The 25,792-nt window shown below is 38.5% G+C and overlaps 1 protein-coding gene across 50 annotated transcripts in view; it reads right to left on the reverse strand.

The window, feature by feature from the left end:
- ABI3BP (ABI family member 3 binding protein) overlaps positions 1-25,792 on the reverse strand; it is a 241,123-nt gene that overhangs the window by 64,720 nt on the left and 150,611 nt on the right. For 19 of the 50 annotated variants that reach the window (XM_074362316.1, XM_074362227.1, XM_074362217.1 and 16 more), the window contains 20 exons: positions 24,681-24,776; positions 23,650-23,709; positions 21,189-21,278; positions 20,173-20,232; positions 19,020-19,079; positions 17,721-17,810; positions 16,692-16,751; positions 15,540-15,599; positions 12,909-12,956; positions 12,010-12,093; positions 10,634-10,690; positions 9,635-9,694; positions 8,766-8,855; positions 5,883-5,942; positions 5,177-5,257; positions 4,520-4,579; positions 2,251-2,325; positions 1,305-1,361; positions 561-641; positions 58-105 (listed from right to left, as the gene is read on the reverse strand). The exons of 1 other annotated variant lie outside the window; for it this stretch is intronic. In XM_074362316.1, coding sequence (XP_074218417.1) covers positions 58-105; positions 561-641; positions 1,305-1,361; positions 2,251-2,325; positions 4,520-4,579; positions 5,177-5,257; positions 5,883-5,942; positions 8,766-8,855; positions 9,635-9,694; positions 10,634-10,690; positions 12,010-12,093; positions 12,909-12,956; positions 15,540-15,599; positions 16,692-16,751; positions 17,721-17,810; positions 19,020-19,079; positions 20,173-20,232; positions 21,189-21,278; positions 23,650-23,709; positions 24,681-24,776 — 1,377 coding nt within the window. The remainder of the gene's footprint in view (positions 1-57; positions 106-560; positions 642-1,304; positions 1,362-2,250; positions 2,326-4,519; positions 4,580-5,176; positions 5,258-5,882; positions 5,943-8,765; positions 8,856-9,634; positions 9,695-10,633; positions 10,691-12,009; positions 12,094-12,908; positions 12,957-15,539; positions 15,600-16,691; positions 16,752-17,720; positions 17,811-19,019; positions 19,080-20,172; positions 20,233-21,188; positions 21,279-23,649; positions 23,710-24,680; positions 24,777-25,792) is intronic. 30 more of the 50 variants (XM_074362360.1, XM_074362119.1, XM_074362161.1 and 27 more) reach the window with 28 other exon arrangements.

Here is a 25,792-nt window from a genome sequence, read left to right on the forward strand (position 1 = left end):
CTGGGTTCTCCTGTGATGCTGGCAACGCGGACAAAAGTTGCTGAGATGTGTCATTACCTAGCGTGGTCTCGGGCGGTTCAGACACATATGTAATAGATTCCACAGCTGCATCAAAACAAAGGAGAACAATTTAAGAAACTGTAAGATGAAGCTATAGTCAAATATGTCTTTCCTGAATATCAACACACCTAATTCTCTTGAGAATTTGCATCCTATTTTCGCAGACAGGACAATGGACTTAGATAAGAAGAAAGAGGACCAAGAGGGAAATCGTTTTCTATAACCCCAATCCTCCAATTAATATTTACGCTTTAACTGTCACTAACTGACCATCCGATGTTATTCTGCCTCATTATTTACATACCACAGAGAAACTGACACTTATTTCTGTTTTCAGAGCGTCAACTATTATTTTTTAAATCCAAGAATTTTGGAAGCTATAGCTCTTCAAAGCCTTTCAGTTGTAGAACAAATACCCTAGTTTGAACTTTCACGTTCCATGAAACACAACAGGTGCTAATAAACATTTATTTTGAATAAATGAATCAAAGCATGAAGACCTTTACCACCTTCAGTCTTTGTCTCCTCTGGCCTGAGTGGTGCTTTGGCAGCAGGATATACATAATCTGTTCCAGTCAGTGCTAGGGAAGAAGCAGGGAGTGGCTGGTTAGTGACGGACAACCCACAGCACTCTGAAATGGAATACTGGCTAATGTGAGAATAGAGGTTAATTTTCTTCAGTAGATACATTTGTGAGAAGAAATAACATTGAGGTAGATTATGAAGATGATTACAATTTAAGAGGGCAAAAATGAAGGCAGTGTGCACTGTGGGACACCCTGCCCCCCATACACACACGATAATGGGCAGGGTCTACAGCAATTTCCACCTGGAGCAAAGCAGATAATTTCACTTCTTTACATACTTTTTTAAAAAGAACTCTAGTCAGAAAAAGACATACGGTGAGTCCTTTGAAATGAGGAGGAATCCTAAAAACAACGTGAAAATGAAAACTAGGACATGCATATCCATATTAAAAAAGTGATCAGAATATTAAAAAATGAAATTGTGTGTTCAGAGTGAGAGGAAACTAAGTGAGGAAACCGTGAAACTTGCACAGCAATACAGCAGACACAAACGCGATGTGCTGCATACAACATTTGACTCTCAAGATTCACTGGATGAGCACAGACAAGACGTGAGGAGCTATGAAATGTCACAAAGCATGAGAACATCCCAAGATGACTTCTGCAATGAGATGGAAAAGCGCATATAGCTGACTTCCCCTTAAGGAACACGATTACCTATCGCTTCCCTTGATGACTCAGTGCTAAATGTAACCGATCCCAGGACTTCAGAAACTAGCAAAAAATACAAAATGGTGCATTTGATCACAGATGGGTTGTTGTGAGCATTGAATGAGTTCATACAAACTAAGTATTTAGGCAAGTGCCTTGGACTTGTAAGTGCTCTGTGTCACCTATTATCATAATAACAATAATATTATTAACACTAAAGGAAGCTCTAATAACTGAACTGAATTCATAATTTTATAAGTGTTGTAGGTTATCATGAATAATCAATCTTACACCATCAACATAAACACCAAAATGCCATTTAGGTAATTAAAAAATACACAAAGGGGATGAAAAGGAATTACAATCCTACACTAGAAAAAAAAAAATAAGATCCAGTGTTTCAAAGTAAACGTCAAAGGGTTGCAACCACATTTTAAAACTTTGTTTTTAATTTTGAAGGGTAATAATGTTCAGGCTTATATTGTGTAAGGTGAAGTTTTGTTATCTTCACTGAATTAAGAACTTTCCCCTTCCTTAGTGGTCACTAACAAGTGAGCATTCTTTTCACATAGCAGAGCACAAATTTAGCGTATTACTAAAGAGAACCACAAGTTTGTAACTTAGTGAAAAATAAAGGTGAGTAACAAAATCAATTCTTCTAAGTGGCTCTGTTGACTACTTAATTAGGTACATGATTATTCTCTAATATGATACAGAGCAAACACAATAAAATGAAGGTAAGTACTTCTATGCAGTTGAATAAAACAATTAATATAAATATAATGTACTACTAATTTAACACCAATATGTGCAATCATGGAAAGAACATGTACAATATACAGTTATTAAATGCGTATTTCCTTTTGCATTTTTTAATATTTGGAAATATAACACTTGGAGTGTGTCCCCTGAAAGTCATGGTGTACCCAAACAGATCTAATGATCTATTTACCGGTTTGACTTTGTGTTATTTCTAGGCTTGGTGATGTCACTGGTTTCAAGATAAGAGTTTGCAGTTCAGTGGGAGCTGAAAGAAGAGGGTGTAAGTTGTCAAAGTAATTATGGATAATTTATTTCACAGGATTTAGACAAAGGTAGCAACATGTAGGTCTTCGAAATTGCAGGGTATGGAGAGACATGCAGAATATGAGTTATTTAAAACAGAGATTGGCAAATTTTGACCCTCTCCAATCCAGCCCTCTTCCTGGCCTGTGAGCTAAGAATGGTTTTTACATTTTTAAATGCTAGAAAAAAGTTAACAGTGATATTCTGTGACATGTAAGACTGGTATGAAATGCAAATAAATTTTTACTGCAACAGAACCACACCTACCAACTAAGATGATTCAAGGCATATTTACTTATCACTTATATCCTGGCTTTGGTTATCTTCAAGCTCCAATAGCAGAACTGAGTAGTTGTGACAGAAACTGAATGATCTGCAAAGTCTAAAATATTCACTATCTAACTCTTCATATTAAAAAATTTACTGATTTGCTGATCCCTGATTTTCACCATCCTTCTAGAAAAAACAAGAGCCTATTTGAAAAAATTAGGTTCTCAGTGACTACTGTTATCTGAATCTAAATTCTCACAAGGGCTTTCTAAGAGTTTCCTACAGCTGATTTCATGACAGTAACGTTAACAAAATGTTCCATATCATCTGGTAGTGTTCTGTTCTGTGTTCCAATTTGACCACCCCATTGGGTATCCTCAGTAGGTGTTAAATTTTTTGGTTTTATTTTGCTGTTCTCACCATTCTATCCACTAATTCTAATCCTAGTTATTTCAAAGCCCAACTATTCTCTCTCAGCCCACATAGATCCTTGACTCCTTCAAATATTTTCTCTATTTTTTAACCAAACAAGCTGCTTTTGTATAAGCAAATTGTCTTATAGCTAAGAAAAACTCAAGAACTGGTTTTCTTCACAATTATATTGCACTTTGTTCAAGAGGTAAAACATGCCCTTACTTTTGATCTCCACCTCTGTTCCACACCCCATGCCACTCAACTGCTAATATGGTGCTGGGACCACAGAGGGCAAGAAAATGTCTGTTTACCTAAGCCAAAGAAAGAGTGCTATTTTAAAAAGATTTGCATGGAATAGAGTGATCAGAGAACTGAATAGGATACATCTTTTGTCAGAGAAAATCCTTATGCATTTGACTACCTTAGAGATTTCCTCCAAGCGTGAACCTTCTGGTCAATAAGCAAGTGTAGAGGTGCTAACCACTCTATGCACCTTCTCTCTTAGAGGGCATGGAGGTGGGAGGTGCCAGTTAGCAAGCCACAACACTGTTACTTTTGGGACACATCTGCAATGGGCTGGAAGGACTGTTTAAACCAAAATCATTAGATTTTCCTGGTTTCAACTCTGAAGCTTTGAGAAATTTAAAGCTTGGCAGAAGGATATTTTCCCCCACGTTTCAAAATTAAAAGAAGAAAATCTTGAGCTGCTATTGTATTTGTAGGTTTAGAAACCATCAACAGCAAAGTACAGGGACCAATGTTTTCTAAAATATTAGATTTTCTTGAGTTTATTGTCAAAGTTTGAAAAATTTTATTTTAACAAGCTAATTTGTTCCTTATCACTGAGGATCTTTTAGACCAAAATAATACCAACATTTGTTAAAGATATAGATATTAATATGTGTAATTAGATACTCAGAGAGATTCCTGCTTAGTACAAGTTCAGAACCAATGCTGAACTGTAAGTAAAAGCCACATGCATTGATGATGAGGAAGCCTTTAACTTCTATTCACTAGAATTGATACTTTCAGGAAGCAACTTTTTTTTTTGATAATTAAATTTAACAAGGAAACTTCATTCTTCAAAATAGGAAGAGAATAATGAGAATATCACAAAAATCTGATAGAAAGTAAGTTGCTCAGAGAAATTTCATTGTACTTAATTATCATTTTACAGGTCTAAATACCAACTATTTAGCGGAACAGTCTGGGCTTCAGACTTTTCACTGAATCACATAATAAAATGTTAAAGGGGGTTTCATGGAAGATAGATCTCCTCAGCTGAATCCAGGGACATCTGTTAAAAACAACAGGTAGCACTTGAATTAAGACTCCTGACTACTTATAAGACGAAGTACGAAACAGAATTACAACAGCAGCCTAAGGAAGCAGGAGCCACTCTGGCCACGACAGTGATGAAGTGGCTTTTTAGCAAGTGGAAAAGCATTTAATGAGGTCACAAAAATCATTACCTAATGTTGTTTCTGGAGCTTCAGAACTATGAACAACCGGTTCAAAGCTTGTAGCAGGAACTATCCAAAAACAACATGAACACAGGAAAGTTTAAACACTCATAGAAAGTCTTTAACTTTTCTTTCAAAATGTTAGCTCAAATGACAAGCAATTTTTTTGAACTTTTGAATTCACAGAAAGCTGTCTCTGTAGCTAGAAACAATTCCTTGCAGAAGGTAAGCACAACCTTCGAACTCTGCTATGAATCTTAGTATCATCAACATGAGGCTTTCCTAGGAAGGGTGTTTGATTTTCTGGTTCTAATATGAAAGCTTGGTTTGTTCAGGCGATATACAGGAAAAAAAATATGAAAGTAATGTTGCATTTCTGGGAAACGGAAAAAAATAACTATGTTTATGTACTCTTGGCTATAATAAATAGATCACATACATTTAGATGTAGATATAGCCATAAATAACCAGAAGTGATTATGCCAATCTTGCTATAAATAAGAGACACCAAGAACCTCATCCAGGAAGCAACTGCTAACCATACCTCAATGCCTTGACTCTTAGGGAACATGAAGGATATTACTGTCCATCAGAGGCATTGCTCTGGGACATCACTGGGACAGACTGCTAGGGCTCATCCCTCAAACCATGGAATACCACATTTACCCAGTTTGGTCTGAGGTGCTTCAGGGCTTGGTGTGGTTTTAGGTCTGGGACGTGGACGGCGAACTCGTGATGTTTTAGAAGCTGAAGGAAGAAATGCTGGATTACTCTAGTGAAGGTGGTTTTGGAAATAACATTCTAGATTATCTAAACTATGTTACATTTTCTTGAAATTTAAGGCATATATTTTTAAGATTCAAATACTTTATCCTATTTTGTTAATTCTTTTATCACTGAAGATTCTTGAGAGGTAAAACTCACACATAAAAGAATCTTGTAAATCTGTAACTTTAAGAAAGGTAAGGACTATAATCAAATCGTAGGTGGTTCACACTAACAAATTTAAATATGTAAAAAAATCCATGGTACCAAAGAAATTGTTACGATTTAGTAGAGAGTACAAAGACATTACCAATTTGTTTTAAATTCAGCTTTAAATGTGATCACAGTTTAGGCAAAAGTATGTGACACAAATTCAAATCAAATTACATGGTAGACAGATATTCTGTCCATGCTTTCCTTTTAAAACCAACAGGTAGCTTCTTTTTAGAATCTTCAATACTCTTAATAAAAAGAAAAATAAAGTTGAAGAACAGCAAAGGATGATCAGACCGTCTTATGAAGCTGGTGATAATGTGATTATGATGATGATGGAATGGGTTGACAATGAGCAGGAGAAAAAGTGTTGAGGAACATAGAATATCATTACCTAATGTTGTTTCTGGAGCCTTGGTTCTAAGAGTGACAGGTTCAAGGACTGTAGAGAAAACTGGTCAAAAATAATAAAGTAAATGAGAGATTTTAAAAACTCATTTGAAGACTAATTGCAGATACTAACTACTATATATAAAATAGATAAACTACTATATATAAAAGATGCAATAGTTCTACTGTATAGCACAGGGAACTACATTCAATATCTTATAGTAACCTATAATGAAAAAGAATATGAAAATGAATATATGTATGTATTTGTATGACCAAAATATTATGCTGTACACCAGAAAACGACACATTGTAAACTGACTATACTTCAATAAAGTCAATTTTTAAGCTTCAGAACTGAGAGAAAAGAGACACACACTTGCTCTTTGCAAATTTGACCAAATTGTGGCTACTATCCATTAATCTCATAAATAGACATAGCATTGCACCTTGCTCAGTACCACTGTGGTCAGCAAGAATTGTAGATGTTTGATTAGCTGACTCTTGCTAGTATAAAGATTCTGATGGACAAGTCTTTTATACATTTATATAATATATACTTTCCTAACTCTACTAGAAAATGCATTTATCAGTCTACTTATGCTTCTAAGCAAGTTGAGATAAATGTCCACTATTTTGTCTACTATTTCAATACTCATGTGTATAATAATGAGTTCATATGTTTGGACGGATAAGGAGCAATGTGACGAATAGAGTGTGGTCATCAAAACTTCAAAGTGGTCCCTGATTCGATAAACATAAAGAAACTCTGTCAAGCCCTGTTAGAGAAGGAGAGTCAGCCTACTCTCTCGTGAAAACCCATCATTTAAGTGTTCAAGACTTAGGCACACTTAAATATTTGACCATTAACTAAAAACATCATTCCCTGAAACAACAGATCCACAAAAATAATCACATAGATCCTAATCTGATAAAAAGTAACATGATCAAAGAAACATGGTATTATCACAATTGATGAGGAAAAAGCAAGTGATCAAAATAAGGGATAGATGGAAGTTCACGTTTGGAAGGAAGCTTAAAATAGCCAGTGTTGTTCTAACAAATGTACATGATCACATGACACAATGTTGAGCAGTTTCCTGGCAGTTGGACATCCTGAAATTAGTATATACCCAGTTCTCTTAAGTTCAACAGATAACTTGACACAGAGCTTAGCATAGTTGCAAGATGCAGGAGAACTTGTGGCTACAATGGTATGACAATGAGCAGGAAAAGCACTATTCGAAGATTTCTGGAGCTTCAGTTCTAGGAGTACCAGGTTCAAGATCTTTAGTAGGAACCAGTCAAAAGCAATAAAATAAACACTTGTGAAAAGTCAGCAAATTAAATCTCACCAGTAAAATATTGCTTCAATAGGTATATAACAATCTGAAATTTTTTTCTGAAATTACATACTTCTTAAAGATTTGTTCACCTAAAGCTAGATAAATGTTCTTTTATGAGACAGTTTCATAGCCTACACAATCTGGTAAATATCTCAATAGAATCAACACGACATTCTCCTAGGTGTCTAAGCACCTAATTCCAATCACTGTAGAAAACTGACCTAGGAAACTTGTTTAAACATCTCACCAAATATATATTCATGTAACTATTCTGGCAATTGCTGGCTTTTCTGTAGAAGTTTTAAGATAAAAGCACGTTTAGTTTTCATCACAAGAAAAAGATATATTTTTTCTATTCCTTTAATTTTGCATCTATATGAGATGATGGATCAAACTAAGTAAAGTTATTGTGGTAATCATTTCATGACGTATGTAAGTCAAATCATTATGCTGTATACCTTAAACTTCTAAGTGCTGTATGCCAATTAGATATCAATAAAACTGGAAGAAAAAAAATGGCATGTCTAGAGAAGCCTAGATAAAATAGCTTTTATGTTTGAAAGGAGGCATAGAAAAGAATTAAGCAAAGTGAACCTGGTAGAGCTTGTTGAGAATTCATACTTGGAAACAGGCTGAGACCTTGTTTGAGGCAAAGTTACTCAGCAAATCAGGATAAGGAACATCTAGTATATGGAGCCCTGTAGAGCAACTCTCTGCTCTAATCATAAAAATGGGCACCCTGTATAGGTGGGAGAGACTGTCACAGGAGAGACCACTGATGCTTCTAGGGTCAGGTCCAGACTTCTGAGTCATACCTTCAAGGACTTTCCTCAGCTGCTCTAATGGACCCTTCCAAACTCAGCACTACCATCATCACTTAGAAGCAGAACCTCCCTTGTGCCAGAAGCCTGTCATCTCTGGTTGGTCTCTCTATCTCCTCTCTTTCTTTCTCTGTTCTTCTCCATGATTTTAAGACTCAACTACTTTCCAACTCTTTATTCCCATCCTTCACAAACTTTCCTCTCTTTAAGCTCAGAGATGCTTACAACCCCTGCAAAACACAGCTCAATTTGTGCAGACATACTGCCTTGGTTCAGTCTTTTAACGTTTCACATTGGGGCAGGTTCTGAATCTGACGATACTACAGACTGAGAAGTAAACACAAGCTGCCTACTTCGGTGATATTGTCACAGCTGTCGATGGGCTGTGGGATGATGGAAGGCACTTCATGTTTGTTTCTTGAAACAAAAACACTTGGTTCCATTTAAGACACTTTGTCTTTAAGAATGGAATGAAATAAGAAAAAGTAAAAAAAACACACAGTAAGAGAGTAAGTCCTTAAGGATAAAGCACAAGGTATTCAGCTGCCACACAAGCCTCCACCATCATGTTCTCCTTTGTGACCTCACTGTGGGAGGCAGCAGCAGATCACTTTGTGAGTCTCCCCACAGACAGCTCGCCTGGGCTATCACTCTCACTACCAGTGTCAATCCCAGACTCCCAAGAGCTGCAAGGACTCACTCCTTTAACAAGAAACCCACATTTACCCAGCTTGGCTTGAGGTGCCTCAGGAGTTGGTGTGGTTTTAGGTTTGGGACGTGGACGACGGGTCCGTTTTGATGTTTTAGAAGCTGAAGAGAGAAAACCTTCAGTTACTATGGAGTCTGTAGTTCAGAATCTATGGGTAGCATGACACGTGGCTCTAAATAATATAACTTACTACATTTCCTCCTATTTTAGGAAATGTGGCTTATAGACTTTTTAATTTAAAGCTTTCACCCTTATTATAATAGTATATATATATATTTACAATTGAAAGTTCATTGGGAGTGAGTCATATATAAAAGTAAGTTACTTATTCAAGAAGTGAGGAATCATTCGTAGAACTCTTCTTTGAATAAAAAAGATAAGAATCACTTCTAATATATTTTGGCAGTGGTGATAGCCAGGTACAAACTCTTTGACAGTTTACTAAAATCAGACCATGTAATTAACTAAAATGTCAGTTAAAGAACAAATACCAGATAGTTAAAAAAAAAAAAAACAGTAGACCTTTAGATCCACAAAGAACCCCCCTGACAACATAACAGTTATTAGAGTCAAGAGAACTGCTTTAGAAATCCAGCTTTAACAAAACATTGGTTAAGAAACACATAAGATGATGAAAGCAATTTCAGATGGTTACATGTACAACAGTTGACCTGAGTTAGGTTCATGCGTGGTTCTCTTAAAAACAAGGGATGCCTTATTTTAAGAGTCAGAGTCTTCAGTGTTTTTAGGATGAAGAATATAACGGAGTGACAATATAACGGAGCTTATGAAGCAAAAGAATTTGTAGCTATGATGTTGATGGAATGAACCTGACAATGAGAAGGAAAAGCACTTACTGAGGATCAGAATGTGTTATTACCTTTTGTTGTCACCCAAGCCTCAGTTCTGAACGTAACAGGTTCGAAGTCTGCAGTGGGAACTGACCAAAAGTATTACAAATAAGCCAAGTGATTGTTTTAAATAAAAGAAAACTCAAAACATTTACTTCAAAAAGAATCTCAAGTTTCTAGTACTACATAGCAACTTTTAAAAACAGTTAAACTAGAAAAGTAAACAGTTGATTTCCTAAAATTTGGCCATACCTAAGTCAGGTATCTATTTTCTTATTCCTCCATCTTTGATTATTTGATTTTAATTAATAAGCCCAAGTGGGATGTGTGGTTATTGCTAAGAACTTACCTTTGGAAAGAGACTGAGCTCCTTTTATATCATCTTTTATCATAAAATATTTTTTGAAGACAAAAATCACCTTTTAATTTAAGAAATAAAGATTAGGAATGATAAAGTCTCACAGAGGAGCCTGATTGGGCAACAAAAAGGTTAAGAACTGGTGCTCAATTTGAATGGTTAATGAAGGAAGGTCTCACTAAATCTGAGATTCATAATTTAATCTTTCAATCTTTGGTACCTGTTCCATATTAACTAGTAAAATAAGAACATATTATTACCGAAATAGAAACAAAACAACAAAATACTATGCAAGTAGGGAAAAGGTAGAAACATAGATGGGCAGTGAATGGATCCTCTTGGCCTTATGAGAGCTATTAATGGCTTTATCTGTCTAGATAAGAAGTAGATCTGTGATAAGTTTGAAAACCAGTTTTACCAAAAAGACTGCTGCAATGAAACACAGAATGGCACTATTTCAAATAGGCTACATGGCAAATAAGTATCCTGAAGTAAGTTCCTGCAGGACTTGTTCTATGAAAAACAGCTGGTAACTTATGAGTTTTCATAATTTTAAGAGGAAAATAGATAAACGACCACAAACAATAAAAGCACTGTCACACGAAGCAAGATGAAACCCTGGGTCTGACAATAAACAGGATAAAGCTTGTTGAAAACACAGTGTCATTACCTAATGCTGTTCCTGGGGCCTCTGGTCTAAGAGTGACAGGTTCAAGGTCTGTGGGAACTGACCAAAAAATAATAACAGTAAATCAAAGAGATTTAAAAATACATGAAAACTTAAAACATTCACATCCCAACAAAACTTGCTTGTGTATCATCCTTTCTACAGAAACAAAGAAACAAAAAATAATTGAGAGAAAGAGTAGATGACTGTTCTTTGAAGATTTGGCCAAACTATAGTCATGGTCAGTCTTAGGCTTAGCCTTGGAACTATCTCGAGGATCTTAAACATAAAATTCTCCTAGTTTTTAGCTAATGGATTATAATTAATATGGAAAACTCTATCCTGGAAAATATTTTTAGGCATTTACCTAACAGTGAGAAAAGAAACTCTCTTTAAAATAATCTGATCAACCCGTACTCCTGTAGAAGCTGAAAATGAGCACTTACTGTTTTCAAGTAAACATGGGCACAACAGACAGTGTAAGTTTGAAACAGACGTAAGAATTACTGGTTGAAGTAGACTCTGATGATCTTGCCAAGAATTCATCTATGGAAAGAGTCTGAGACCTCTGCCCAAACCATGGCACATAAAAGAGCAGGATAAAGATGGTTACTCAGGCTGTAAAACTCAGTAGAGCACCTCTCTGGCCTAAGACCAGAAAAAGTGGAAATCAAAGACAGTTGCTGTCTCTGTGTCAAACCTAAATTCCTGAATCAGGTCCTCAAAATCCTCTTTCAACTGGTCAAATGGACCCATCCCAATGCAGCATCATCAACGGCCATGTTTTGACCACCTGAAGTAGGACAGTCTGTTCTGGGCACCCCCCGCCCCAGCCCCTAACCACCACATGTCCTGTCCTGCCCTGGTCCACGTTTCCCTCCACTCATTCAAATTCTGTAGTGGGCCCCAAGTCCAAGGTCCAAGTCCAGTCCACTTTGATCTTTCCCTTCATATCGTGCAAACATATTCTCAACGTTACTGTTTTAGAACTAAAGTAAGTCTCCTACAGCTAGCACATCACCCACAGTTGCCAATATTGGTCCAGGAATATGCAAGGGACTTACAATTTGTTTATTCACTTGAACTGAATCTACAGGCTCTGCTAAAGAAGTTTTACCTTTAAGATGCAAGTGGAATTCGACAGTAAGAAATATACTAAATGTATATCAAAGAAGACTCTCACATGGAAAGAATAAGGTATTCTGGTACCAACTGTATCTCATCCAGTCATATTCTCCCAGACACCTGGGTAGAGGAGACATCACTGATGCCACCGCATGACGTCACGCTTAGAGAGAATAAGAGCTTGGCACTGCTTTGGGTTCTCACTGGGACAGGCTACTAGGGCTCACCCTTAAACCAAGGAATCACACATTTACCCAGTGTGGTCTGAGGTACTTGAGTGCTCCAAGTGGCTTTAGGTCTGGGATGTGGACAAAGAGGTCTTTGCGATGCTTTGGTAGCTAAAGAAAGAATAGCCTTTGTTATTCTATGTCTTATGGCTCTGGATGCTAAAGGAGAGGTTTTTCCAAACCCTATTAGATTTTTCAAAGTTCCATGAAATTGTAGTTTAAAAGTTTCACTCCTTTTATGCCAAAGCATCTTGGTTTTATCAGAGGGTACTTTGGAGGCAAACTCATGAATATAGTCAAGTTACTCATTCAAGGCATGAAAATTAGCACTTGTAATGAGATACTCATAGAACTTCCTCATTGGGAAAAATGATTAAGAAGGAAGACTCAGTTCTGGTGCAAGGGGAGGGGAAGAGAGGGTCACACTAAGGAAAAGGCTTACAATTTAAAATTTCAGAATTGGATAATTTCCTATCTATCAAATTAGTAGTAAAACACATCAGTACGTAAAACACCAACGAAGAAACAAACATACCATGCAAACAGTTTTTTAAAAGTCTAGAAACTTAGATTTGCAAAGGAGCTTAAGAAAAGCTATTATTGCTGGTCAGCTTAGGTCAGAAATAGATCCCAATTTGCTGTAAACTCAGCTTTAACACAAAACACTGTTCAACGAAGCACAAGACAATGTGACAATGTCAAATACGCTACGTGGCAGGTAAATGTTTTGAACTCAGCTCATGCCTGCTCTCGTAAAAACAGGAAACTTGTTTTTAAGAGGCTTCCGCACTCTTCAGATGAAGAAAGTGACTGAATGGCAATGAAGGATGGTCATCGCGTGAAAGAGGAAAAGCCACATGATGGGGATGGAGACTTAGTGGACCTACGAGCAGCAGAAGTACCAGGGAGGGGCACAGGGTCATTACCTAGTGCTGTCCCAGAGGTCTCCGTTGTAAAAGTAACAGGTTCAAGGTCTGTAACAGGAATGTAATAAACAAAAGAGTTCAATCTTTAGTGTATGAAGAGCCATATTGTTCACTTCAAAATGAATCCTGCCACTGTAACATTGCCTCTAGAATAACCTTCAAAATTTTTTTGAATGAAAGGTGTTAGGGACTGAGTTGTGTCTTCCCAAAATCTATGTTGAAGCCCTAACTCCCAAGGTGACTATATTTGGAAATAGGGCCTCTGAAGATGCAGTTAAGGTTAAATGAGGTCATAAAGGTGGGGCCCTAAGCCAACAGGACTAATGTCCTTAGAAGAGGGAGCGACACCCAGGATGTGCATATGCAGAGAAAATGCCAGGGGAGGACACAGTAAGACGGTAGCCACCTATAAGCCAAGGAGAGAGGCCTCAGGAGAAATTAAACCTGCTAATACCCTGATCTTCCAGCCTCCAGAGCTGTGAGAAATAGATTTCTTCTGTTTCAGCTCCCTAGTCTATGACATTTTGGTACAGCAGCTCTTACAAACTAACAGAAAAAGAAATCAATTGTTTTGCTCACACTTGCCCAAACTTCAGTAAGGGATTTCTTCATCTTACGAGATAGTAATTACCTTTGGTCTCTGTTTAGCAGCACAAGAGGAAAACAGTTCCTGTAGTTAGTGCTTGATGATCTGAATCTACTGTGGTAGACTTTAGGATAATTTTAGGTATTTGCTTAAATACATTTCTAACAAACCTCAAGAAGCATATGAAAAACTAACCTATACTTCTGTGGATGCTGAATTTAAAAAATCTTCTATGTATATCAAATAATGGTTGCAGAAAAAGTTCCCAAAGAACCAAGCAGACATTACACTAATAGCCAAAAATAGCTATGATAATCTTGCTGAGAAAATTCAGCTTTGGAAAGATCTTGTGACTTCTGTCCAAACAAGAAGACTAAGTAAGGGGCAGCCGCTCATCCTGTGGCATCCAGTGAAGCATGTGTCCACTCTCAGTGCAGCAAACATTATCCAAGTGTGGGAAGAAGAGGTTTCTGATGCTCATTAAGAACAACATCAATCTCATTCAACTTCCCACATTGTCATTCAAATGCATCATCCCAACAAAAATGTTTTGCCTGGCACTTAGAAGAAGCAGGAACTCTGCCCACCTCCGGCTGCATGTACATACATCCTATTATTTCATCTTTGCTCATGCTCACCTCTCCACTTGTGCAAATTCTGATATGATTTCAAGGCCCAAACTCCTTCCCTGATGTATTGAAATCCATATTGACTTTACTTCTTTAAGACCTGCTATAGAGGTATGAGATGGAAGAATTTGGGGTCCCTCAATCACCAATTAGGGAAGAACTACAGGCACCCATTTTGGATTACACATGAGTTAGAAGTAAAATATTAAATACTGTCCATTTGAAAAAAGGATTTAACAAGTCTAACATTTAATGTTTAGGTACCTAAGAAAAACCTTGATTTTTGAAAACACACCCTGCCGTATTTTCATTCTCTAGGCTTTTCATGCAGTAAAATAATTGTGCTCAACTATCCTGCACACTGAAAAGTGTAACACGTCCCCCACTACCTAGAATCAGAGAGAAGATTATGTCTCTTCCAAACATGAACTCCCTGTGAAGCCAAAAATCATTTCACGATTCCCTCACTAGCGGTACGTGGTGGTACATTTTCAACCAGTGACAGGCTACCAGGCTCCTTAAACCAAAAACCCTCCTTTGGTCTGGTGTGGTCTCAGCTAGATGTGGGCTTGGTATGGTTTTAACTTTGTGTTGTGAATGATACGTTCATTGGCATGTTTTTGCAAGTAGAAGATAAACTTAGATACTTTAAAGCTTAAGCTTCTGCAAATTATAGGTTTTTGAAAAAAATCTTCTTTAAGTTCTCCAAAACTTGATCAGTTTTCCTTAGTTTGAGGAAATGTATCTTTATAGTCTGCAAGTTTGCCTCTACCATGCTATTGTATCTTCCTCTGTTATTGAAGGTATTTAGGGGACAAAGTTGACATATAAAATGAAGTTATTAATTCAGATAGCCAAGAATGATTTTTATCACATCCTAGAGTTCCCTGACTGCATTTAAAAGGGTAAGAATCATTTCTAAACTATAGAGGAGGGTAAAGGGGAATCACATTCATCTTAAGAATGGGGCTTACCATGAAAACTTATTAGCCTTCATCACATTATCTGTTAGAAAATTCACTAAAAATGTATTATCAAATGTTGACAAAACAACAAAAAAGTAGGCAGATTAAAAACAAAAGGCAGGTGTACAAAGAATATGAAGAGACTTCCCTGTCACAAACTGGTTAGCACAGATCAGGATCAGGGTTCTCCTAAACAGATAAAATTTATCTTAACAGAGAACACTGGTTGAGCTCAGAGCACTAAATAACATGAAAAAAAATTTAAATAAATTCACAAGGCGGGTAAATATCCCAAACTAGCTCCAGGGCTGGCTCCCTTTAGAATAAGAGGTAACCTGTTTATGCATGTTTAACTCGCAATAATGTAACTGAACAGCGGTGGAGTGGAAAGAGCAGAGGGTTAGGCAACGAGCAGAAAAAGTACTTGCTGAAGGTCAGAAAGCAGCATTACCAAATGCTGTCGCTGGAGCCTCTTTTATAGGAGTAACTGGTTCAAAGACTGTAGCCGGAACTGACCAAAAAAAAAAAAAAAAAACAATGAATGTTAAACATTTACACAATCTCAGAGGTACATGGTGTATCTGCACGCAGGTACCAATTTATCCCTTAGGAGGGGCTGTCTATGTACTCAGATAACTGTCCCTGAGAAGTGCCCTAGAAGTTCTTCATTCTGTGATGATGCTCATCTAAGTAATGGACCAAAGTAGACCTACCCATCTTGCCAAAAACTCCTCTTTGGAAAGAGACCATGAACTTGGCCCATCTGGGGTCCTTAAGAGAACAAGGCAAGGGGCAGCCATTCATTCTGTGATGCAGCCGTATGCCTCTGTCCCTCCCCCAAGGGAAAGTGTACCCAGTATGGACACTGATGATGCTCATGTGAAACCCAAAGTTCTAAGATCAATATTAAAAATTACTTTCAACTGGTCCTATGAACCTTCTGAGCTGTAGGGGCTTCAATAAAGTATTCTGATCAGCACTTATAAACCTGGGAGCTTTTATCGGTCAGGGAAGATTCTGTCTCCCTTCACTGGTCCGTCTCCTCTAATGTCCTGTCTTTCTGACCCTATTCATCCTTCATCCTCCAGTTACCAAATTTAGTGATTTCAATGCTCAAGTCCTTCCAAACTATTCTGGCCAACCCGGACTGTTTCTTTAAACCACGAATCAAACTATGGCCCTGAGGCCAAATCTTGCCTTGTTTTCATACAGCACACTTCCCTTCCATGTTTAAGTGATTGTTAAAAAAAAAAAGAGAAAAATATGTGTCAGAGACTATTTGGGTCACAAATACCCAGTATTGACTATCTTGCCCTTTATAGACAATACTTCCCAACTCCTGCCCTAGCGCTTTACCATGAGTTATACACCACAAATGCATCACCCTGCAGATAAGTATTTTCAACTAAGTTCCAACTTGACTCTCTTAAAAATCGATGAGTTGTTATTACACTTCAATATATTAAACAGTAACAGAATGACAATAGACAAGAACACAAGAGTCTTGTGAAGCAGGAGAAGATGAGGTTATGATGGTGATGAAATGATGAAATGGGTCTGAAATGAGCAGAAGCAGATGCTGACGGACATAATGTGTCATTACCTACTGTCGTCCCAGGAGCCTCGGTCCTAAGAATACCTGGTTCAGGGATTGTGGCAGGAACTGATCAAAAGTAATCAAAGAAATCAAAGAGATTTTTGTGAATGCATGAAATGTCAGCAAAGTCATCCTACCGGTAACAATAATGCTTCTAAGGGAGAAGGGGGAGGGGGAGGATGGATGACACACAAAAGCTGTAACACCAAGAGGCAGGAACTCTGGAGGGGGGGAAGGGGTGGTGATGGGGACGAGGGGGTTATCCTGGGTTCTGTCCTCCACACATAGAACAGAGCTGAAAAGAAGCCCAGACTCTACTCACTAGGTGACTAAGTCCTTAGTGAAAACAGTGGCATTTAATACATTAAGGTGAGAAACAACCTCTCAGATTGTGGTATCACAGTGGACTCGGCATCTCCAGTGCTAAGCAGAGCAAAAGCAGGGGCCTGGCTAGAAGTAAGGATCACTGAAGCCCACTGGATCTCACTTGAGCTCTTGAGTAGACATCCCAGCCCCCTTTAATTCACCCTACAGGCCTTACCAACAGGCGCACATCAACAAGTCATCCTCTGTCTGGGACGCCGGCTTCCTTCAGCACATTCCCTGTTTATTGAGTCTTGTTGCCTCATCCTTCCACTCATCCAAATTCTGTACTAATTTTTCCTAATTATCCTGGATCTTTTCCCTCTCCAAGTACTTATTCTACTTCTAGCATAAGATTTGGACTATTTGAGACATTATCTTACATTTGTATCAACATGCTGCCTTATGCTATTTTCTACCTGTTTACAAAAGATACAGCTTTTGATTACAACTATAGCACAAAATGATAGGGAAAGAAAACATAATGCCTACTTTTGATGTGTCTCCCAGCTGCCTATATGGTTATGTGGATATAGAAGGGTTTAATAGTAAGAGTACGTTTTACCATTAAGAATGTATAGTATAAAGACCGGTATCAATTATGTGCTTAGAATTTAGGGTCCCAACTGAGGTAGAGGCTTGGATTCCTTAACCCAGAAACCACATATTTACCCAGTTTGGTCTGAGGTACTTCTGGATGGGGTGTGGTTTTAGTTTTGGGACGTGGACGACGGGGTCTCTTTGTTGTTGTTGTTGTTGGTGCTGAAGGAAGAAAATTTAGGATTAATATGGTGCTGATGGCTCCATTAACTTGAATAGAATGATGTAACATGGCTCTAAGCTTTCTAAAACTGGCTGGAGTTTCTTTGAGTGGAGACAGCTTTGTTACTTCAGTTTGATATGTTCCTCTTTAACAGATTGAAAGGTGTTCCTTTATAATTAAGAATACTTTAGACATTAAGAGTTACATTAAAGTTATGTTTAAGATGATTGTGAAGCCACAAATTTCTTTACAGTTGCTCCCTGGGGGTGTATGGTGGTACATTTTCAGCCAGTGACAGGCTACCAGGCTTCTCAAACCAAGGACCCTGCTTTGGTCTGGTGTGGTCCCAGCTACACCTGGACTTGTGGTGGTTTTAGGTTTGTGTTGTGAATTATACGTCCATTGGGAAGTTTTTGGAAGTAGCGACGATAAAGTTTAGTTCCTTAAAGCTTATGCTTCTGCAAATATTAGGTTTTTTTAAAAAAAATCTTTAAGTTCTCCAAAGCTTGGTAGATTTCAGTCTGCTTCAGGAAATGTAAGTTCCTAGTCTGAAAAGTTTGCCCCTACCCTGCTGCTGTATCTTCCTTTCATATTGGAAGTATTTTGGGGACAAAGTTGACATATAAAATGAAGTTAATTCAGAAAGTCAGAATTGGTGTTTTTATCACATTCTAGATGTCTCTGACTGCATTAAAAAGGTTAAGAACCATCTAAACTATGGTGGAGGGTAAGGGCAGTTAGATTCACCTTAAGGGAGGAGCTACTATGTAAACTTATTAGACTTGATCACATTCTCTGTTAGACAATTCACTGAAAACATACCACCTGAATGTTAACAAAAGAACAAAAAAATGAGGCAGATAAAAAAAGGCAGCTATACAAAGGATATGAAAAGAGACTTCCCTGCCATGGGCTGGTTAGCACAGATCATGATCAGGGTTCTCCTAAATAGATAAAATTTACCTCAACAGAAAACTCTAGTGGAGCTAACAACATTAAATGACATGAAAAATTTTTAAATAGGTTAAAAGGGTGGGTAAATATAGATCCAGGCATAGATTTCTAGTTTTTAAAACAATAGGTATCTCACTTTATGCATGTTTAACTCACAAGAAAAAGAACGTAACTGAACAGCAATGGAGTGGAAAGAGCAGAAGTTTGGCAACGAGCAGAAAAAGCACTTGCGGAAGGTCAGAAAGCGGCATTACCAAATGCTGTCGCTGGGGCCTCTTTTATAGGAGTAACTGGTTCAAAGACTGTAGCTGGAACTGACCAAAAATAACAACAGTAAAAAATGAAATATTAAACATTTATACAATCTCAGACGGACATGGTGTATCTGCTCTCGGGTACCAATTTATCCCTTAGGAAGGGTTGTCTTTGTACTCAGATAACTGTCCCTGAGAAGTGCCCCAGAAGTTCACATTCTGTGATGATCCCCGTCTAAGTAATGGGCCAAAGTAGACATACCCATCTTGCCAAAAACTCATCTTTGGAAAGAGATCATGAACTTGGCCCATCTGGGGTCCTTAAGAGAAGACGATAAGGGGCAGCCATTCATTCTGTGGTGCAGCCGTATCCCTCTGCCTTACCCCAGGGAAAGCGTATGGGGTATGGATACTGATGATGCTCACGTGAAACCCAAAGTTCTAAGTCCAGTAGTAAAAATCACTTTTCAACTGGTTCTATGAACCCACTGAGATGCAGGAGTGTCAATAAAATATTCTGATTAGTACTTAGAAACCTGAGAGCCTTTATCAGTCAGAGAAGCCTCTGTCTCCCCTCACTGGTCTCCTCTCATGTCTTGTCTTTCTGATATACTTCATCCTTCATTCTCTGGTTACCAAATATAGAGTGACTTCATGGCTCAAGTCGTTCCTAACTCTTCTGGCCAACCCTGACTGTTTCTTTAAACCAAACATTGACAGACTCTGGCCCTGAGGCCAAAACTTGCCCATGGCTTGTTTTCATACAGCCCATTTCTATCTTTAATTTGTTGTTTAAAAAAAAAAAAAAAAGAGAAAAAATGCATCAGAGACTATTTGGGCCTCAAATCCCCAATATTGACTGTCTTGCCCTTTACAGACAATACTTGCCAACTCCTGCCCTAGGGCTGTACCATGAGTTATACACCACAAATATATCACCCTGCAGATACATATTCTTAACTAAGTTCCTACTTGACTCTCTTAAAAACCAATGAGTTTTTTTTCTAACACTTTTCAATACATTAAGAGGTAAATAAGTGACAATTGACAAGAACATAAGATTCTCAAGAAGCAGAAGATGAGGTTATGACGGTGATGAAATGGGTCTGAAATGAGCAGAAGCAGATGCTGACGGACATATTGTGTCATTTACCTACTGTCGTCCCAGGAGCCTCGGTCCTAAGAATACCTGGTTCAGGGATTGTGGCAGGAACTGATCAAAAGTAATCAAAGAAATCAAAGAGATTTTTGTGAATGCATGGAATGTCAGCAAGTCATCCTACCGGTAACAATAATGCTTCTAAGGGAGAAGGGGGAGGGGGAGGATGGATGACACACAAAAGCTGTAACACCAAGAGGCAGGAACTCTGGGGAGGTGGGTGGTGATGGGGACGAGGGGGTTATCCTGGGTTCTGTCCTCCACACATAGAACAGAGCTGAAAAGAAGCCTAGACTCTACTAAGAGACTAAGTCCTTAGTGAAAACAGTGGCATTTAATATATTAAGGTGAGAAACATCATCTCATATTGTGGTATCATATTCTAGGCATTCTTCATATTCTAGGCATCTTCAGTTCTAAGCAGAGAAAAAGCAGGGGACTGGGTAGAAGTAAGGATCACTGAAGCCCACTGGATCACACTGGAGCTCTTAAGTGGACATCCCAGTCCCCTTTAATTCACCCTACAGGCCCATTCAATAGATGTGTATCAACAAGTCACCCTCTGTCTGGGACACCAGCTTCCTTCAGCACATTCCCTGTTCCCTCATCCCTCCACTCATTCAGATTTTGTACTGATTTTTTCCTAATTATCTGTGATCTTTTCTGCTCCAAATACTGCACTTCTAGCATAAGCATTTGGACTACTTGAGAAATCATCTTACATTTGTATCAATGTGCTGCCATATGTTATTTTCTACCCGTTTATACCAGAAAGGCTTTTGTTTACAATTATAGTAGGAAATGGTAGGGAAAGAAAACATAATGCCTACTTCTATGTGTCTCACAGCTGCTAATATGGTTGTGAGGATACAGAAGGGTTTACTAATGAGAGTGGCTTTTACTATTAAGGGATATATAACATAAAGACCTGTACCAATTATGTGCTTAGAATTTAGGGTCCCAACTAAGGTAGAGGCTTGGATTCCTTAACCCAGAAACCACATATTTACCCAGTTTGGTGTGAGGTACTTCTGGACGGGGTGTGGTTTTAGCTTTGGGACGTGGACGACGGGGTCTCTTTGTTGTTGTTGTTGTTGGCGCTGAAGGAAGAAAATTTAGGGTTAACATGGTGCTGTCGGCTCCGTTAACTCTGAGCGAGTGGTGTAACTGGGCTCTAAGCTTTCTAAGACTGGCCGGAGTTTCCTTGATCAGAGACAACTTTGGTTCTTGGGTTTGTACTTTTCCTCTTTAGTATTCTGATAGGTTTTCTTTTATAACTGGGAATTGTCTAGAGATTAAAAATTACATTAAAAAAAGTTCAAGATCACTGTGAAGCCAAAAATCACTTCACCATTCGCTCCCTGGGGTTGTATGGTGTTACATATTCAACCAGTGACAGGCTACCAGGCTTCTCAACCCAGGAGCCTGCTTTGGTCTGTTGCATCTCAGCCACACCGGCACGTGGAGTGGTTTTAAGTATGTGTTGTGAATGATATGTCCACTGGGATGCTTTTGCAAGTAGAAAAAGATAAAGTCTAGTTAATTTAAAGCTTACACTTCCGCAAACTACAGGTTTTTTAAAAAAAACTTTAAGTTTTCCAAAGCTTGATAGATTTTCCTCTGTTTCATAAAATGTATCTTTCTCAACTGAAAAGTTTGCCCCTACCGTGCTATTACACCTTCCTTTGGTTTTGAGGCATTGTGGGGACAAAGCTGACATATAAAATGAAGTTATTAATTCAGATAGTCAAGATTGGCATTTTTATCATGCTCTAGAGGTCTCTGACTGCATTAAAAAGTTAATCATTTCTAAACTAAGGTGGACAGTAAGGGGGAGTCAGATTCAACTTAAGGATGGTGCTTACTATTTAAACTTCTTAGCCTTGATCACATTGTCTTTTAGACAATTCACTGAAAACATATTACCCAAATGTTTAACTTAACAACAACAACAACAAAAAACAGATAGACAAAAAAGACAGGTGTACAATGGATGGGTAAAAAGTACCCTGTCACAGGCTGGATGGCACAGATCAGGATCAGGGTTCTCCTAAACACATAAAATTTACCTGACAAGAGAATTCTGGTTGAGCTAAGAACATTAAGTGGCATGAAAAAAAATTTAAATAACTTAATAGGGCGTAAGTATCCCAAACTATATCTGGGCCTGGCTCCCTTTAGAACAAGAGGTAACTTGCTTTATGCATGTTTAACTCATAAGATAATTTAACTGAACTGCAATGGAGAGGCAAGAACAGAAGTTTGGTAAAGAGCAGAAAAAGCACTTGCGGAAGGTCAGAAAGCGGCATTACCAAATGCTGTCGCTGGAGCCTCTTTTATAGGAGTAACTGGTTCAAAGACTGTAGCAAACTGACTGATAATAATAATAATTAAAATATAAAGTGTTACACATTTATACAGTCTCAGAGGGACGTGGTTTATCCGCACTCAGGTACCATTTATTCCTTAGGAGGGGTTGTCTTTGTACTCAGACAACTGTCCCTGGGAAGTGTCCCGGGAGTTCTTCATTCTGTGATGATGCTTGTCTAAGTAGTGGACCAAAGTAGACCTACCCATCTTGCCAAAAACTCATCTTTGGAAAGAGATCATGAACTTGGCCCAACTAGGGTTCTCAATTGAACAAGATAAGGGGCAGCCATGCGGTCTGCGGCGCAGCCGTATCCCCCTGTTCCTCCCCAAGGAAAAGCCGACCAGGTGTGGATACTGACGATTCTTATGTGAAACTCAAAGTTCTAAGTCCAACAGGAAAAATTCCTTTTAAACTAGTCCTATGAACCCTGAGCTGCAGGAGCTTCAGTAAAAATGTTTCGATGAGCATGTAGAAGCCTCAGAGCCTTTTATCAGTCAGAGAAACCTCTGTCTCCCCTCACTGGTCTCCTCTCATGTCCTGTCTCTCTGACCTTCTTCAGTCCCCATCTCCTAGTCAACCAAATCTATGGTGATTTCAATGCTCAAGTCCTTACTAACTCTTCTGGCCAACCCTGACTGTTTCCTTAAACCAAACATTGACAGACTCTGGCCCTGAGGCCAAATCTTGTCCATGGCTTGTTTTCATACAGCCCATTTCCATTTCTAAGCGGTTGTTAAAAAGAAAAACCAAAAGAAAAAAAATGTGCATCAGAGACATTTTGGGCCACAAAGCCCCCAATATTGACTGTCTTGCCCTATACAGACAATACTTGCCAACTCCTGCCCTAGGGCTGTACCATGAGTTATACACCACAAATGCATCACCCTGCAGATACATATTCTCAACTAAGTTCCTACTTGACTCTCTCAAAAACAAATGAGTTGTTTTTTTAACACTTTTCAATACATTGAGAGGTAAATAAGTGACAATTGACAAGTTCACAAGATTCTCATGAAGCAGGAGAAGATGAGGTTATGACGGTGATGAAATGGGTCTGAAATGAGCAGAAGCAGATGCTGACGGACATAATGTGTCATTACCTACTGTCGTCCCAGGAGCCTCGGTCCTAAGAATACCTGGTTCAGGGATTGTGGCAGGAACTGATCAAAAGTAATCAAAGAAATCAAAGAGATTTTTGTGAATGCATGAAATGTCAGCAAAGTCATCCTACCGGTAACAATAATGCTTCTAAGGGAGAAGGGGGAGGGGGAGGATGGATGACACACAAAAGCTGTAACACCAAGAGGCAGGAACTCTGGAGGGGGGGAAGGGGTGGTGATGGGGACGAGGGGGTTATCCTGGGTTCTGTCCTCCACTCATAGATCAGAAAGCTGAAAAGAAGCCCAGACTCTACTCACTAGGTGACTAAGTCCTTAGTGAAAACAGTGGCATTTAATATATTCAGGCAAGAAACAACCTCTCAGATTGTGGTATCACAGTGGACTCGGCATCTCCAGTGCTAAGCAGAGCAAAAGCAGGGGCCTGGCTAGAAGTAAGGATCACTGAAGCCCACTGGATCTCACTTGAGCTCTTGAGTAGACATCCCAGCCCCCTTTAATTCACCCTACAGGCCTTACCAACAGGCGCACATCAACAAGTCATCCTCTGTCTGGGACGCCGGCTTCCTTCAGCACATTCCCTGTTTATTGAGTCTTGTTGCCTCATCCTTCCACTCATCCAAATTCTGTACTAATTTTTCCTAATTATCCTGGATCTTTTCCCTCTCCAAGTACTTATTCTACTTCTAGCATAAGATTTGGACTATTTGAGACATTATCTTACATTTGTATCAACCTGCTGCCTTATGCTATTTTCTACCTGTTTACAAAAGATACAGCTTTTGTTTACAACTATAGCACAAAATGATAGGGAAAGAAAACATAATGCCTACTTTTGATGTGTCTCCCAGCTGCCTATATGGTTATGTGGATATAGAAGGGTTTAATAGTAAGAGTACGTTTTACCATTAAGAATGTATAGTATAAAGACCGGTATCAATTATGTGCTTAGAATTTAGGGTCCCAACTGAGGTAGAGGCTTGGATTTCTTAACCCAGAAACCACATATTTACCCAGTTTGGTCTGAGGTACTTCTGGATGGGGTGTGGTTTTAGTTTTGGGACGTGGACGACGGGGTCTCTTTGTTGTTGTTGTTGTTGTTGTTGGCGCTGAAGGAAGAAAATTTAGGATTAATATGGTGCTGATGGCTCCATTAACTTGAATAGAATGATGTAACATGGCTCTAAGCTTTCTAAAACTGGCTGGAGTTTCTTTGAGTGGAGACAGCTTTGTTACTTCAGTTTGATATGTTCCTCTTTAACAGATTGAAAGGTGTTCCTTTATAATTAAGAATACTTTAGACATTAAGAGTTACATTAAAGTTATGTTTAAGATGATTGTGAAGCCACAAATTTCTTTACAGTTGCTCCCTGGGGGTGTATGGTGGTACATTTTCAGCCAGTGACAGGCTACCAGGCTTCTCAAACCAAGGACCCTGCTTTGGTCTGGTGTGGTCCCAGCTACACCTGGACTTGTGGTGGTTTTAGGTTTGTGTTGTGAATTATACGTCCACTGGGAAGTTTTTGGAAGTAGCGACGATAAAGTTTAGTTCCTTAAAGCTTATGCTTCTGCAAATACTAGGTTTTTTTAAAAAAAATCTTTAAGTTTTCCAAAGCTTGGTAGATTTCAGTCTGCTTCAGGAAATGTAAGTTCCTAGTCTGAAAAGTTTGCCCCTACCCTGCTGCTGTATCTTCCTTTCATATTGGAAGTATTTTGGGGACAAAGTTGACATATAAAATGAAGTTAATTCAGAAAGTCAGAATTGGTGTTTTTATCACATTCTAGATGTCTCTGACTGCATTAAAAAGGTTAAGAACCATCTAAACTATGGTGGAGGATAAGGGCAGTCAGATTCACCTTAACACAGGGGCTTACTATGTAAACTTATTAGACTTGATCATATTATCTGTTAGACAATTCACTGAAAACATACTACCCAAATGTTTAAACAACAACAAAAACAGGCACATAAAAAAAGAGGCTGGTGTACAAAGGATGTATACAGCTACTTCCCTGTCATGGGCTGATTAGCACAGGTCAGCATCAGAGTTCTCCTAAACAGATAAAATTTACCTTAACACAAACCTCTGCTTTAGCTAAAAATAGTAAGTGGCAGTGAAAATTT

Source organism: Camelus bactrianus, chromosome 1 (genome assembly GCF_048773025.1).
Source record: "Camelus bactrianus isolate YW-2024 breed Bactrian camel chromosome 1, ASM4877302v1, whole genome shotgun sequence".
Taxonomy (NCBI): Eukaryota; Metazoa; Chordata; class Mammalia; order Artiodactyla; family Camelidae; genus Camelus; species Camelus bactrianus.